Source organism: Geotrypetes seraphini, chromosome 1 (assembly GCF_902459505.1).
Source record: "Geotrypetes seraphini chromosome 1, aGeoSer1.1, whole genome shotgun sequence".
Taxonomy (NCBI): Eukaryota; Metazoa; Chordata; class Amphibia; order Gymnophiona; family Dermophiidae; genus Geotrypetes; species Geotrypetes seraphini.
Window position 1 is genome coordinate 404480999 of NC_047084.1, and position 17479 is coordinate 404498477.

At 44.9% G+C, this 17479-nt stretch overlaps 1 protein-coding gene across 1 annotated transcript in view; it reads right to left on the reverse strand.

Annotated features, from left to right (window-relative positions):
* Positions 1-209: 209 nt before the first annotated feature.
* Positions 210-17479, reverse strand: part of TBC1D2 (TBC1 domain family member 2) — a 523004-nt gene continuing 505734 nt past the window's right edge. The window contains exons 13-14 of the mRNA XM_033918140.1: positions 6598-6719; positions 210-992 (exon numbers count right to left, since the gene is read on the reverse strand). Of these exons, the coding sequence (XP_033774031.1) occupies positions 791-992; positions 6598-6719 (324 nt within the window). The 3' untranslated portion in view covers positions 210-790. The remainder of the gene's footprint in view (positions 993-6597; positions 6720-17479) is intronic.

The following is a 17479-nucleotide window of genomic DNA, read 5'->3' on the forward strand; positions in this document are numbered from 1 at the left end:
GGGCCTCCGCGTGTGCGGATCGCCGGACTTGATGGACCATGGGTCTGATCCGGAGATGGCAGTTCTTATGTTCTTATGTTCACCCTTAGCCAGCCTTGTACTTTCTTTTTGCAACCAGTAGACAGTACGCATGAAGACCACAGCCAAGGAGTTGTGCTGATTTCTCAAATAGAATAGCACAGAAAGTATTACCATGCATTACACTTCAAGTTTATTTAAAATTTGATAATAACACTTATAAAAATTTCTAAACGATTTACATAATAATAAAATGAGGGGAAACAAGACAGTTAAAATACGAACAAGACAAAATATAAAGGATAGACAAACAGGAACGAGATGGGAAAGAACTACAATGATTTAAGTAAAGGTAACAAAAAAAAAAAATAATAGGTCGGGGGCACAAAAGGGGCAAAGTCGGTAAAAGGAAGATGAGGTTAAAAAAAAAAAAAAAGGATAAAAGTGTTCTTATGATCAAATGCGTCTTTACAGAGAAAGATTTTCAAACTTTTGAAAAATGCCACATTCATGACCATGGATCGTGAACTCCTCCCTATATAGAAAGAACCAAAGGGCCTAGCTCTTGATATGAGATGTTCAGTCCCCAAATATGAGTGCCATGTTATTCTGCTCTTAAGTTCACACAGTGGTGTCAAATTGCAACCATCACTCTTCTGATCTGGATACTTGTCTCCTGTGAACTGAACTGAGAACAAGTGTATCAAATGACTTTCACATGGCAATGATTTTCAGTTGCTGCCAATGTAAAGGTGACAGGAGATACTTCTGATTATACTTCTTCCTCATCTTCACTCATGACTTCACCTAAGGGCTTAGTTCCAGAGTCCTCCTTCTCCTTCATATATTCCTCTTTGATGCGCTCCAGCTCATTCAATTCTGCCTTCAGCTTTTTCATGTGCATTGCTCGCCATTTCTGCAGCTGTTTCATGGGGAAAGGATTCATCTCATTAAATGCAATGTTCATCAGCTTCCTAGAAAGACAGAACACATGTGAAAAATAATATCATACAAAATAATCAGGGACAGCTGTGGTTCAAAACTAGGATAGTAGGTAGGTATCTCAAGCAAGCCCCACAAAGAGAGATGAACCCTAGAACAGTGTTTTTCAACCACTGATCCGCGGACTGGTGACGGTGCCGGCAAGATTGACGCGCTTAAATTTCCTGTCGGATGTATAGCAGTGCAGCACCAGCCTTGGGCTCCCCGACTGCGGTGATGTTGGCGGCAGGCTGCTGTTCCACCCAGCATTGGGCTCCAGGCGGTGCGCGGGGCTGGTGTATGGATTGGGTTCATCGGCAGCGTCTGGGCCTTCCCTCCACGACAGCTCGCTTGTGCGGCGAGAGTCTGCCCACGTGTGGGATGCATGCAGGCACCTGGTGGTTGAGGGTGTGTCTAGGTGTAGCGGGTTGAGCCCATTCGACAGCGGCTGTCTCCCCTCCCAGCAGCTCTCGTACTTGCCAGTGCAGTGATTCACTTCAGCAACTTCCTCTTTCCTCAGAGGTAGCAAAGGACCCAAGGCTGCCTAAGTGAATCGCTGCTGCAGGCAAGTACTGAGAGCTGGAGGGAAGGAAGGGGAGGAAGCCACTGTTGGAGGCTGGGAAGCTGCTGGATAAAGGGAGAGCTGCTACTGGACCTGGAGGGAGCTAGAAGGAGAGATGCTGCTGGGAGGGGAGGAGGGAAAGGGATGGGAAGAGAGTTAGTGTTGGATAGGAGGAGGAGGGAAGGGAGAAAGAAGAAAAGGAAGGAAACAGCTGTCAGGGAGATTAGAGGAGGGGAAAGGGTCAGGGTGGAATGGAGAGATCAGATGAGGGAAAGGGGAGAGGCAGAGGAATGAGAAAGTAGAGAGAGATTGATGCTGGAAAGGGGGTCATCAGAGAAATGAGAGAGGGACAAAGATGCTAGATTTGGTGTAGGAGAGATAAAAATGAAGAGAGCAGTGAAGCTGGAATGAATCATTTAAAAAGGAGAGGGGGGCACAGGCTGGATGGAAAGGGGAGAGGGGCATAGAAAGAAGGCAGATACCATATGGAAGGGGGAAAGGGCAGACAGTGGATGGAAGGGGCAGATGCAGTATTGAAGAGACAGGGCAGACGCTGGAAGGAAGACAGTGAAAAGAAGATGAAAGCAGAAACCAGAAACAACAAAAGGTAGAAAAAAATAATTTTATTTCTATTTTGTCATTAGAATATATCAGATTTGAAATATATATCCTGCTAGAGACATAACTGGGGACTACAAAGCCCAGGCAGTGCTTCTTTAGTTTCCAGCTGTGGAACCACGGGTTGGAAGGGGACGTACACAGATGGGTCAAACACTGGTTGGCAGACAGAAGGCAGAGGGTTGGAGTGAAGGGTCACTACTCGGGCTGGAGGAGGGTAACGAGCGGAGTTCCGCAGGGCTTGGTGCTCGGACCGCTGCTGTTCAATGTATTTATTAATGACCTGGAAACGGGGACGAAGTGTGAAGTTATAAAATTTGCGGATGACACTAAACTCTGTAGAAGGGTTAGAACTGCGGAAGAGTGTGAGGACCTACAAAGGGACCTAAACAAACTGGAGGAGTGGGCAAATAAATGGCAGATGAACTTCAAAGTAGGGAAATGCAAGGTTATGCATATAGGGAAAAAGAACCCAATGTTCAGCTACCAAATGGGGGGATTAGTATTAGAGGGAAGTAACCTTGAAAGAGATTTGGGTGTACTGGTGGACACAACAATGAAGTCAACAGCACAATGCGCAGCAGCCGTGTAGAAGGCAAACAGAATGTTGGGTATTATTAAGAAGGGTATTACGACCAGAACGAAAGAAGTCATCCTGCCGTTGTATCTGGCACCTGGAGTACTGTGTTCAGTATTGGTCACCGTACCTTAAGAAGGATATGGCAATACTTGAGAGGATCCAGAGGAGAGCAACACGAATGATTAAGGGCATGGAAAACCTTTCATACACTGAAAGTTTGGAGAGACTGGGGCTCTTCTCCCTGGAAAAGCGGAGACTTAGAGGAGACATGATAGAAACCTACAAGATCATGAAGGGCATAGAGAGAGTAGAGAGGGACAGATTCTTCAAACTTTCAAAACATAAAAAAACAAGAGGGCATTTGGAAAAGTTGAAAGGGGACAGATTCAAAACGAATGCTAGGAAGTTTTTCTTTACCCAGCGTGTGGTGGACACCTGGAATGCGCTACCAGAGGGCGTAATAGGACAGAGTACGGTACTGGGGTTCAAGAAAGGATTGGGTAATTTCCTGCTTGTAAAAGGGTTAGAGGGCTATAGATAGAGGATTACTGCACAGGTCCTGGACCTGTTGGGCCGCCGCGTGAGCGGACTGCTGGGCATGATGGACCTCAGGTCTGACCCAGTGGAGGCATTGCTTATGTTCTTATGGCTTAGGGCTCTCTCTGACCAGAGGGCACTCCTCTAACACTATTTCTGTCATGTGTGACTGTGGTATTCTGTTAGTATATTTCTGTGTAGCATTCTGTAATAATTTGGCTTGTTCAGTTTTCTTGCTAGTAGAGGGGATATATGTGAAGGGGAGGGGAGACAGGGGTTTTGTTGATCCTTGCTCTGTATATTTGTATTTATAAAATGACAACTGTACAGAATATTGTTTCTTTTTATACTTTAATAAAATACGTTCAATATAAAATCATAACTGAGGCTTGTGCGAATGGGATCAGATGTTTTGCAGGGACCAAGCTCGCAGAGACGGGGCGGAAATGTTTTTTTTTTTATTTCAGTTTTAGTAGTTTGCCGGTCCACAAAATAATTCTTTAATTTTCCGCCAGTCCATAGGTGTAAAAAGGTTGAAGAACACTGCCCTAGAAGAATACTTTTATGCCTCATTTATCAGAGCCCCAATTAAACTGCTTCCTATAGAGCAGTGATCTCAAACTTGCGGCCCGGAGGCCACATGCGGCCCGCCAGGTACTATTTTGAGGCTCTCGGTATGTCTATCATAATCGCAAAAGTAAAATAAAACAGTTTCTTGATCATATCTCTCTTTAGCTATAAATGACAATATTATGATTAAGACTTAACCAAAAGGAAAGATTTATAAATTAGAAAGAGTTTTACCTCAGACAAAATTTTCATTTCTTTAATAAGACATTGACTATATTTTCTGAGGCCCTCCAAGTACCTCCAAATCCAAAATGTGGCCCTGCAAAGGGTTTGAGTTTGAGACCACTGCTATAGAGGGAAACTTTTGTACTGCTCATGGGCCTGTAAGCACATTTTCAAAAGGAAACCTTGGACCTGTGTACATTTATTTGTATCTGCCTCAAAGCAGTCAGAAATTAATCCATCCAAAGTCTGCCTATCATTGTTTTCTTCTAATCTTTCTCTCCTTTCCCACCCTTTCTTGGCAGGTTAAGCAGCATAGGCGTTTTTATCCAGCGTGGGGAAGGGGGCAGATGAAGAGAATTTTCAACAGGGCTTTTCTATAGATAAACAGTTCTTTAGCTTAAAAAAACACTTTGAAAATTGCTTTCTAACTGGAAACTTTCAAATAGTTAGCATGGGATAAGTTTAAAGATTTTTTTTGTGTGTATATAGCAGCATACATGTGTAAAATGCCTCAAAAAAAATTCTCCCTGGGTAAAAATACAAGATTGCTCATACGTTTATACAACTCTGGTGAAGGCATGTTTGGAGGGATAATTTGGGTGGAGGGAGGCAGAATCACAATTATATGCCTAGTTTATAAAATATATGAATATGCTCATGCTCATACTCATCTGTGAATATTTATACCAACTCCCAAACAAGTGTAAATGTATGTGGGTTCATTTAACCCAAATCTTCTGTAAGATTTGTGCTAATAAGAACATAAGAATTGCCGCTGCTGGGTTAGACAGTGATCCATTGTGCCCAACAGTAAGTCCACTCACGCGGCGGCCCTTAGGTCAAAGACAAATGCCCTAACTAAGACCAGCCCTACCTGCGTATGTTCTGGTTCAGCAGGAACTTGTCCAACTTTGTCTTGAATCCCTGGAGGGTGTTTTCCCCTATAACAGCCTCCGGAAGAGTGTTCCAGTTTTCTACCACTCTCTGGGTGAAGAAGAACTTCCTTACATTTGTACGGAATCTATCCCCTTTTAACTTTAGAGCAGGGGTGTCCAACCTTTTGGCTTCCCTGGGCCAGGCTTTTTGATCGTCCAAGTAGCCATTTAGGACACTTTTTAGACATTTTTTTTTTATTATTATGAACCCCTTAATCTTTAATTTCCTATATTTCTTTAATCCAAAATAGTCATGATATGACTTAAGAATATTATTTTCTAATCCTTATGTAAGTTTGATACTTGTTTATTATACTTTAAAATCTGAATAAAAATAAAGTTTAAAAAAAAAGGATAAGACTGAACTGCTTATCAATTATTATTGGTTATCTTTTCTTCCATTTGCAACTATGCTTTTCTGGCAGCTTTTCTTAGTTTTTCCACATATTTTTGTCTATCTTCCTCTTTTTGTGACGTCTTGTTATTTATGAAGGCTAACCTTTTTTTCTTTCACCTTTTCAGCTACAGCATTTGAGAACTAAAGCGGTCTTCTTTTCCTTTTATGTACTTTCCTAACATAAAAGATTTGTCGCCTTTAGGATTGCTTCTTTCAGTTTCACCCACTGCTTTTCTACTTTATTCAGCTTCCTTGAGGTATTCCCTTTCTTGACAAAGTTAATTCTTTCGAAGTCTAGAACCTTCAATCTTAAGTCCTCTCATCCTGTATTTTGATATTGAACCTCACCATTCTGTGACCATTAGATGCTAAAGATCACCCATCATAATCTCAGAAACAGTTCCCCCATTTATAAGCACCAAGTCCAAAATAGTTCTGTCCTGTGTGGGTTCTATTACTAATTGTGGGAAATCCAAAATTTCCTTGCTTCTAGACAATCCCACAGCTGGGACAGTCCAATCAACGCCTGGCATATTAAAATCACCTACCAGTAGTATTTCTCCTTTTTAGCTATCTTGTGAATGCCTTCATTTAAATTTTTGTCTATTTCTTCTATGAAGGAGGCCTGTATATCACAGCAATGCAAATACATTTTCCATTCCCTCTTTCCAGATTAACCCATAGTGCTTCTTCTTTATCCCCTACGACTCACAATTCTGTCACTTTAATGTTATTCTTAACATATTACACCACTCCTCCACCCTTTTTACCTACTCTCTCTCCCCTGAATAGATTATAATCAGGTACACCTACATCCCAATTGTGGTTCTCCATAAACCACATCTCTGTGACTGCCACTAAATCCAATTCAGCTTCTACTATTACAGCCTCTAGATCTGGAATTTTGTTTCCCATACTACGGGCATCGGTATACAAAGCTTTCCAGCTATCATCGCTCTTTTGTCTCATTTCAATAATGGTATTTGATGTCTTATATTCCTGAGAGTTATTAATTACCTTGGGGTATTTTACACCCATCCCCAGTACCTTTAGTTTAAAGCCCTCTTCAGACATTAGCCAATCTGTTACTAAAGATACTTCATCCTTTCTTTGATAGATGGATATGATAAATAGATTGTTATGATAGATTGTTATAAGGAAGAGGAACACTCACCTGCCATCGCAGATCATTTTTGTGAAGAATGAGAGGTATTGATAAATCTCAGTACTGTCATGAATCCGTAAGATCTCCTCCTCATTATATTTAAAGATTGCTAGTGCATAGCGAAATATCACCTGTAACAGAGGATTTTGCACAGTCAACAACAGAAAATACTATAGCAGGAAATGTATAGCAGGAAAGGATTTAAACACAAGTTTAGTAAGCCAGTGAGGAAATGATATCTGGTTGTGCACCATCTTCACAAATGAAGAACACTTTTCCAAAACTCACTCAGTCCATTATTCCTATGCCAAAACTAAGTCCATGAATTCTGGCACAGGAATAAACAACAGCAAGTGAATCTTGCCTTGATGAATAAAATTACATAGCTTAAAACTGACAAAAAATTAACTATATGAATTTTGGAAAGTGCTCTTCAATTATAGCTGGTCTTTTTTCTAACAAATGTTTGGTTCAATATTAAAGTGAAGTGGTGTGGTAGCCATGTTAGTTCACTTTTAAGGTAGGAGTAAGGTGAGTTGGGAGGGGTGAGAGCAGTGGCGTACCAAGGGGGGGGCGGTCCACCCCAGGTGCACGCCTTAGGGGGGTGCACAGCTGGCCAGGTCCGGGTCGTCCGGTGCTAGTCCGCAGAAAATTCCTGCCGGTCCGCGCAGGGCCAGCAAGATCAGATTGGGGGCCATCGGCAGCATCTGGGCTGCAATGGCGCCCCCCCCCCCTACGACGCAATTTAAAGATCGGCAACAGGCCTCCCCACCTCCCGCGAGGGCACTCAAGTTCGGCAACAGGTCTCCTTCTCCCCCCGGCATCAACAGCACTTCAGATCGGCAACTGCAGTGCTCAGGCCAAAGCTTCCCTCTGACTCAGCTTCCTGTTTCTGCCCAGGCAGTTCGAGTCAGAGGGAAGCTTTGGCCTGAGCACCGCGGTTGCCGATCTGAAGTACTGTTGATGCCAGGGGGGGGGAGAAGGAGGCCCGTTGCAGAACTTGAGTGTCATTGCGGGGGGGGGGGGGCCTTGCCAATCTTGTTGCCAAAATCGGAAAGAAAGGTGAGAGGAAGGGATGGGCCTGTGGTGGATGGAGAGATTGAGAGAAGGGGGCAGATGATGCAAGTGGGGGGGAAAGAGAGAGAAGGGGCAGATGATGGAAGTGGGGAGAAGGGGGAGAGAGAAGAGGGCAGATGATGCAAGTGGGGAGAGAAGAGGGCAGATGATGGAAGTGGGGAGAAGGGAGAGCAAATGCTGAATGGAAGTGGAGAAAGAGAACACATACTGGATGGAAGGAGGGATAAAGAAAAAGGACATATCCGGGATGGGGAAGAAGATAGAGTTAGTGAGATAGTGGAGGGGTGAAGGAAAGGGGTGGCGTGCTGTGGGTAGACACAGTGAAAAGAGGGAAACTGAGGACTGCATAGTAAGAAAGAATTTAATTTAGACGTAGGCAGAAAATAAAGAAGGAAGACCAGAGAAGGAAAGGGAAGAGAGAGAGATGCCAGAGAACGGGGAAGGAGACAGAGATATCAGATCTGAGCGGAGGAAATGAGAAGAGAGAGATGCTAAAAACCACAGGGGGGAGGGAAAGAGAGATGAAAGGTGCCAGACCATGAGGGAATAGAGGGAAGATGATAGATGCCAGACCAAAGGGGGGGTGTCTAGAGGAGAGATGGCAGGGGGAAAAAGACAGTTTCTGGAAGGGGCAGACAATGGATGGAACAGGCAGATGCTGGATTGAAGAGACAGGGCAGACGCTGGATGGAAAAGAGTGAAAAGAAGATAAAAGCAGAAACCAGAGACAACAAAAGGTAGAAAAAAATTATTTTATTTTTATTTTGTCATTAGAATATATCAGATTTGAAATATATATCCTGCTAGAGACATAACTGGGGATTGTAAAGCCCAGGCAGTGCTTCTTTAGCTTCCAGCTGGCTTAGGGCTCTCTCGGACCAGGGGGCACTCCCCTAACACTATTCCTGTCATGTGTGACTGCAGTATTCTGTTAGCATGATATTTCTGTGTAGCATTCTGTAATTATTTGGTTTGTTCAGTTTTCTTGATAGTAGAGGGGGGACAGGCAGGCCTTTGGGGGGCAATTCTCCAGGGGGTGGGACAGGCCTTCGGGGGTGCAGGCCTTTAAGGGGGGAGCAGGCCTTTAAGGGAGGGTGCAGACCTTTAAGGGGGGGGACAGGCCAGGGATGGTGGCTTAGGCTTTCAGGGGGGACAGGCAGGCCTTCAAGGGGGGGACAGGCCTTCAGGGATGGGGGAAAAGACCTTCAGGGGAGGGGGGCCCTGGTGTAGAAGTACACGGAGGGAGGGAATGGGGTTCAAAGAGACGTGCATATGCTGGACTTTGGGGGGGAAGAAATAATGGGTCTAAAAATAGAGGAGAGGGAGAGAGATGATGGACAATGGGATTTAGGGAGGGAAGGAACAGAAAGGGAGATAAGTTGGACACAAAGGATGATGTGGAGGGGGGGATAGAGATACTGGATAGGAGGGTAGTTGGGAAAAGAAAGGGAGAGATGGTGGACCCTGGGGTGGTGGGGAAGGAGGGAGAGATGCTGGATGAAAGGGTAGTTAAGAAAAGGTGAATCTGTGGAGGGAGACGAAAAAAAGGAAAGATGCCAGACCTCCTGGGGAGGGAAGGGAAACAGAAGGGGAGGACAGAGATGGCAGATGGATGGTTAGCACGGAGAAAGAAGAAAGGAGACCCTGGCAAGCAAGTTATCAGAAGACAACCAGAGCCTGGGACCAACAAGATCTGAATAATGACCAGACAACAAAAGGTAGAAAAACTAATTTTATTTTTATTTTCCATTTTCTGATTACAATGTATCAGATTTGAAATTTGTATCCTGGTGTTAGACCGCAAACATGAGCTAGGATTTAACAGAGAGAGGAAAAGTCTTTTTTGTTTGTTTATTTTGTTTACACCACAGTGCCAGTGTGGTTAGGAGAAGTCAAAGGGGGTGAAGAGGCTATAAAATAAACCCACCAGGATGTTTGAAAAAAACACCCAATTGGGCAGGAGAATCGAATCGAAAAACCAATTCAGTAGGCTGAATCGAATCGAATCAAAATTTTTTTTCCTGAATCGGGCAGCACTAGTACACGTCATGCCACTAGTCACATGGGGGAAGGAACTAGAACTATAAGAACATAAGAATATAAGAAATTCCTTCACCGAATCAGACCCTTGGTCCATCCAGTCCGGTGATCCGCACACGCGGAGGCCCAAGTAGGTGCTTCATAATGAGACCTTGTTTACCTGTATCCCTCAATGTGATTTGCAAGGAGGTATGGGGTATGGGCGCTGTACCTGGTTGCCCAGGAAAGCTGAGCAGCTGAAACAGAAAAAAGCTAGACTGGAAAAGTGGAGAAAGCTGGAAGGGTTGAGAGATCTGAATGGTTTAAAACCACAAGAGGCCATGGAGCTGGGGTTGCCTGAGAAGAAGAATCCTGGACCTGAGACCCAGATGGAACAGCTTATGGAGATGGGGCGGGATGAGAGCCAAACAAGCCAAGAACCAGATATGGAGGTATGTTGTTCTGTGAAGCCAGCAGGACATAATACTTAATTTAGAAATAAATTTGAAAGCTGTCGGGGGGAATGGGGGGGGGGAGGGAGGTTTCTGAAGAGATTGAAAAGACTGGGTTTTGTGCTGGTAACTCATGCTAAGGACTGGACTACAATACCTTGGCGAAAACAGGGAAAGTTTTCCTTACAACTAACGTTTGTTTTTCTCCTGTGTGAAGTGGGGGTTGGGCAAGCAGAAGTATAATCTGTGTAATTCTTATGGTGGGAAATGAGGACCTTATAATTTGATATTTCCATCACACAGAGCCACTCTCTAACCAACAGATCACCTGCTGGTGCCCAGTGTGCAAATACTGGTACAGGCTATGCTAAATAAGCCTGATTTCAAACTGAGAACTGTTGCTGAAGTAAACTAGAGGCTTGCTGAAGCCAAGGACTGTTTGGAGCAACAAAACTTACTTGAATGAAAGGGGTTTAAACCATTGCCTTTTTTTCTTCTTTTGCCCTGGCTGAGGACAAAAGCAGGGCTGGACTGTGCAAGAACTGTTGATACTATGCAACTCTTTTTTGAGAGCTTGTTTTCTGCTTTTGTTTTTTTCTGAAAAGCCATTCATTATAAGGAGCATTCTAACAAAACTTGATTCCTAACCATTTTGTTGTGACTTTTGGGTTGGGTTGTTTTTTGTTTTTTTTTTGGGGGGGGGTTGCTTTTCTGATGAACTCTGCATTACGGCTTGTGAGCCAGAAGCCTTATTTTCTTTTTGCTTTTGCTGAAAATAATAAAGAATTATCAGTACCAAACTGTATCTCTTGTAGTGTGGCTGAATTTTATGCTCACGTGCCTTCCTGACATTCCTGTGTGGTCCAAATTGGCCCAAAGGCAAACAGAATCCTGTCACAAGTATTCCCAAGAGCTGCTGCCCTGAAGGTGCCTGTGACAATACATAGCATCTGACCTCACGCAAGGATAATTCTGCATTTCCTGGCACTTGAAATTCATCCCTGCTCTGTTCTCTCTTCATCTATGCTCTCCTGACCTTCGCCTATTTTTCTACATCATATTGTAACCAAAAAACTGTGCCCAGAGACTGCCTGTCTCTGAGAAAATCCTACTAATTGTGAGTACAATTGTTTATTTATGTTAAAATATTTTTGCAAATGCAAAAATAACAAATAACAAGGAATACAGCAGGATCAAGGAAAGCAGCATCCAACAATACACAGTTTCAGAAACAACAAAAATAGGAAACCCAGCCCTCAACCTCCCACCCTACCCACCCACCAAAATCCCCCAATGCAACCCCTTAGTCCCCCTCCAGAGAAATATACAAAAAGCAACCAGAAGGTCTCAAAGAAACCAAAGGTCTCTTGTGCCCCTTGGGCCACTTCAGAAAGGATCCCACCCACTTAAAAAATAAAAACACAGGCAGGCAGTGACTGACCCTGGGAGCGAGCGCGTGGAACACCAGCCGAGCTAGCAAGAGGATTCAAAAGAAGACTACGACCTCTAGGAGATAAGGAAGCCAAATAGGCCCCACAGAGGAGCAGGCAACCAACTGCCTTCCGGGCCTCCCATATGGCCAAGTTATGTACCAAAAATCTCCAAGTCCAAAAAGAGGGAGGCTCAGAATCAGTCCAGGATTGCAAAATGCATTTGCGAGCGAGAAGACAAACCTTATGATACCATTGGGGACCCCCTTAGGGAGGCCATGGAAAGCCCCTGGCAAATCTAAAACCAAGTGCTCTACAGTACCCGAGATGGGACTCAGAAATAAGCCCTGGATATAATGGACTATGAACTTCCAAAAAGCCTGCACTGTCCAACAATCCCCAAAAGAATGAGCAAATGTATTGGGATCGTGGCCACATTTCACACAGAGGGGCGAGTTAATAACCCCCCCCCCACACACACACACACACACTTTATGTAACTGGACCTGAGTATAATAGGCTCTATAAATTACTCTAACAACATTCTCTGAATATCACTCCCATTATTAATCAAGGGACCCCCCTGCAGGGCACGCAGAATGTTCCAGTGGCTAAGGTCATTATAGAGTTCTTGACCCTAGCTCCCCTGAATCTGCGATATATCTTTAGGGCTGGCAGAGTCAGAGAGGGCTCTATACAACGCCGACTCCGAGGTAGAACAGAGCGCCACCCCATCAAAGAAAATCCGAAGGCGTTTCCCCAACGGCTGTGCGATCTGCTTCTGAGGAAGAGAGAGAACATAGTGTTTAACTTGACAATAGGCAAAAGTATTACCTCAGCACCTACCCAATCGATCACCAAAAGCAGCAAAGGGTTTCAAACTCCCCTCCTTAATCAATAAGTGTTCCATTAGACTAATTCCGCGGGCAGCCCAGCTATTAAAAGTAGGGTTATCCCGGCCCGGCAGAAAGGCTGAGTTCCCACGTATAGGTAACTGATTCGTCACTCGGGGGTCCCCTCCCAATCTACCTATCAAGCTCCCCCACACAGCACGCATAGATTTCAAAAGAACACTTGGACGGAACAGGACGGGAAGCTCCTTAGCGGGCAAATGTAACAGACTAGATAAAGAATGAGGTGCATAAAAAGCCCTTTCAAAGTCCAAAGGAGTATATTGCTGTGAACCCTGCAACCAATCTTTCAGGTGCCTAAGAAAACAGGCTTCATTATAAAGACTGAAATCGGGAAGATCAAGTCCCCCCTGCGTCCATCCACCCACTAAATAATAAAAGCGAACTTTCAGCTTAAGAGACTTCCAACAGAAGCGAGACAATAACTGGTTCAAACAAAAAAGATCCATCTTCAATAGACGAAGTGGCAAAGTTTGCAGCACATACAACCAATGGGGGAAAATCACCAAGTGAATCAGAGCTATACGGCCCATCAATTTCAAATGGAGATCACCCCATGTCTCAAGTTGGACCCTAGTATCGGCCAAAAGCTTAGAAACATTAAGAGAATAAAGTCGTAGAGACCGAGAGATACACCCCCAAATATTTAAAAAAGCCCGTGGCCCACCTCAGAGGAAAGGAAACGCCCCACTAAGCCTTCAAGGCTGAGGACAGTAAGGTCTCAGATTTAAGCAAATTCAAACAAAAACCGGCATAATCACCATATTCTCTAATAGTTTCCAAGACAGGAAAGGGTGGAAAGGGTGGAAAGGGTCTGTCAGATGAGCCAAAAGATCGTCCACAAAAGTAGCAAGTTTAAAACTCTGAGTCCCCAGGGTGACCCTCTTAATATCCGGGTTCAAGTAACTATCACGTAGAAGTGGGTCAAGGGCCAATATGAATAATAAAGGAGACAAGAGGACATCCCTGGTGGGTTCCTCTATGGATCTCAAATAACGATGACCTACAGTCGTTAACCCACAAAGTGGCCTGGCGAGTAGCATAGAGCGTGCGGATAGCCAAGACAAAATGGCCCGGAAAACCATACTTGGTCAAAGTAGCAAAAAAATAATCCCACCGAACATGGTCAAATGCCTTCTCAGCATCAAAGCTAATAAGCAAAGAAGGCGACGCGATTCTAGTACCCTGATTGTCTTACTTTTCTTTAAGGAATTTGTATTTCTTTCTCCGTTTTCCTTGTGTTCACTGTTTGTTAAGTATGTCTTTTAGTCCGCTTGTATGTAAAAATCGTTAAAGTATTGTATTGTCTCCCAAATACTGTAATTTTTTAAAATGTTCATCGCTTAGAAATTTGATTAAGCGATTAATCAAAAATTTTATTAAACTTGAAACTTAAAGAGGTCAATATTTTCTGCAAATTTTTCTCCACTGAATGACTCTTAACGAAACCCACCTGAGACTGTTGAAGAAGAAGCAGCAATAGCCGGGCCATCCAATTGGCTAGGAGCTTAGCTAAAAGTTTGACATCAAAGATAAGCAGTGAGATGGGACGATAAGATTCTGGGAGAGTAGGAGCCCTCCCAGGTTTCAGAAGGACTATAATTTGAGCCACATTGAGGTGTTCAGGCATCGCTTCAGCATTGACCATCACATTAAACATATTAGCAAGCGGCAACACTATTTCAGGTTTCATAAGTTTATAAAACTCAGCTCTATAACCAGAAATGCTAGGGGCTTTCAGAGTAGAGCTTTGAGTGATAGCGAGCTCCACCTCCCCAACATCAATAGGCACATTCAATCTTTCTAGCTGCCCCTCAGTAAGACATGGTAGGTCAATGACATCCAAATAGAGTTCCCCAGGAAGCCCCCAATCTGGGGGCGGACATTAAAGATTTGCATAAAAACGGCGAAAGACCTCACAGATGGCAGTATCACTCGTAACCCAATCTAAGCCTCCGGTACAAAGTTGCAAGATCATCTTACGGCTCTCCCTCTGTGAAACCAGATGGGCCAAAAGTGTCCCCCCCTTATTGCCATGAACATATAAGTGGTATTTGTAATAGGCAATAGACCGAGAAGCCTGTTGATGTATAATCTCATTGAGCGCCATTTGCAAAGACAATAAATTCTGTTTGTTAACCAGGGTGGGTTGGAAACCAAAAGCACAGCGAGCTTTCGTCAACTGGCTGGACAAACGAAGCAATTCTCGATGGCGCGCCTTCTGAACCTTACCAACATAGCTAATAATAGCTCCTCTAAGAACCACCTTTGCTGTTTCCCAATATAAAACTGGGTTCTCCACATGTTGGCTATTATGGAATTGATAATCTTTCCACTCCTTCATGAGATATGGCAAAAAATTAGGATCCCTCTGGATCCATAAAAGGTAGGCCCAGGACCCCGGGGGTCAAGGCCCAGCATCCAAGTTCCAGTTTATCCACACCCAGACATGATCCGAAATCGCATAGGGCCCAATCTCCGCTTGCTGTACCTTGGAAAAGAGAGAACGAGATAGCAACATGTAATCGATACAAGACTGAGTGGAGTGAGCATGAGACAGATGGGTATAATCCCGCTCCCTGCTCACACAACTGGGGGAGACCCTTAGCCTCAGTCACCACACCACCAGAAGCAGAATGAAATTTATCCAGAGAAGAGTCCCAGGCAACATTGAAATCACCTCCCAAAATCATCGGAAGATGAGCATGCTTCAATAGTAGTAAAGTCTTCAAACAAGCATAGAAGGATTTATCATAGGTATTGGAAGCATAAACACATCCAACCAGCACCGTAACTCCCGTGATCATCGCCGTACCAAAGGCATAATAGAATCAATAGCCACTGGCGTGATCTTTGAGGCCACCAATTTACGATAAAAGGATAGCCACTGCCTGCTTCTTCCCAACCGCAGCCGCGGTTATACAGCGATCTGTCTAACCCCTCCATAATTTAGCATGCTCTAAGTCAGTAAGGTGTGTCTCCTGCAAAAATGCAATATCCACTTTAAGTCTGCAAGTTTTGTAAAGTTTTTGTTCTTTTAGCAGGAGAGTTAATATCTCCAACATTCCAGGTAACTAGTCGCTCCCATTCAACCATCATAAAAATGGATCAAAAAAATAAGGAAAGTGAATAGAAAACAGGAATGGTCGCAAGGATGCCATCCCAGTCTACAGCATCAAGCAACAGGAAAAAATATTGCGTCCCAGGATCAGCCACCGCCACAGCAAAAGCAAGCAACCCCACCAAAAGAAAAAGAAGGCAAAAAATGCATGCAGGATCAAACAGTGCTAAAGAAAAAAGATAGTTCCCACCAAATCAAACCCCCCTCCCTCAGTACTCCCATACCATCCCATTCTCACCCCCAGAACCCACTACAAACCCACCCTCCCCTCCCCCCAACCCCCAAAGATCCAGGTCCCTACCCAAGGAACCAAGCCCAGATTGACGCCTCCCAACCCGAACTTAATCATACAAAAGAGGCAAAACGAAACCTCACTTGAGACAATGAAGAAAAACACCCAGGCCCATTCAACCACCCAACAAAGGCCTCCCAACCCTAACCACAAAAAACACTCCACACATCTCTCAACCCAAGCATCCAAAGCACACACACCAGTCATCCACCACCCCACTCACATTAAAGAACATTTCCAAGCCGATTGGGTGCCTGGAAAGCACCAAACTCCGGCCACTCCAGGACCCATCGCAGACCCCCAGCTGGGGACCACCCAATTGGTGAAACAATCTCGCAGCATCCCCCCTTCAGTCCCTCACAACAAACGGGACCCAACTATCCAGCCAGCACCCTAGCCCAACTATAAGGCTCAATAAAATCAGCAGGAATCCACAATGCCCAGCCCGGTAGCAGCCCTCACAAAAGGGGATAATTGGTGATCCCAGAAAACAGTGGAGGTCAACCAAGCTAGACGGAGTCCCCAGTCAGGAGCCCGCAGCACAGGCCATAGTTCGATGCAAGCCAGGATAGAAATGACAGCTACTAAAGATCAGGGACCACAGCAGAAGCCGCTGTCCAGAATAGTAGCCCAGTGCACAGGAGCGGGTCTTGGAAAAACCCCTGTTGCCTAACAAAACAAAAGCGGGCCTCAGAATCCAGGCACAGGGAAGGCAAGGCAAGCTCAAAGATGTCTCCAGGCTGGGGGGCTGAACGCAGACCAGGACTCACAGAGAGCTGATGGGGTCCAAAGGCCCAGTCACAGTGGAGTTCAAGAGAGCAATGAGCAGAGATGGCAAAAAGCCGCAATCGCAAGTGGTGTAGGCAAAGAGTGTCCAGGAAAAAACAAAGTCAAACAGGCAATATTGTTAGTCCCATCACGGTGCCGTCGAGGTTGGGGAGCCACCTGTATCCTCCAGGGAGTTAAGAAAATTTTGGGCTTCCACCACAGTTTCATAGAAGCAGGTGGTGCCATTATGTTTGATCTGCAACTTCGCTGGATATAACAGAGCAAAGCAGATCTTGCGGTCAAATAAGCAGGAACCAATAGGGCCAACTGCCTCCGTTGCTAGGCCACCCCCAAGGAATAGTCCTGGAAGCAGAGTACCCGAAGGGATTGATATGTCAGCTGGCGGCCTCCCCGGAGCACTCACAGCCCTGCCTCATTATGGGCAAAGTTCAAGATCTGCAAAATGATCACCCGTGGTCTCAGAGCTCCCTCCTTCTATGTGCCAAGCCAGTGAGCATGTTCCATCTTCTGGGGGCCCAACTCCTCCGGAAACTCCAGGGACTCGGGCAGCCAGCACTCAAAAAAGGTGTGGAAGTCTGGGTCAGGCAAGGTCTCTGGCTATTTCACGATTTTCCAAGTCGTCCAGTAGTTGTTCCAGCACCTCCAACTTGTGCCCTGAAGCAGTTTTACTATCCGCCACGCTGCCAATCTATCCTCGAGGTCACTCACCTGCTGCTGGATCTGGTGAGATCGCAGCCCACAGCCTCCAGCTTTCCCTGCAGCATGTCCAGATTGAAATACAGGATAGAAGCAACCGCCGC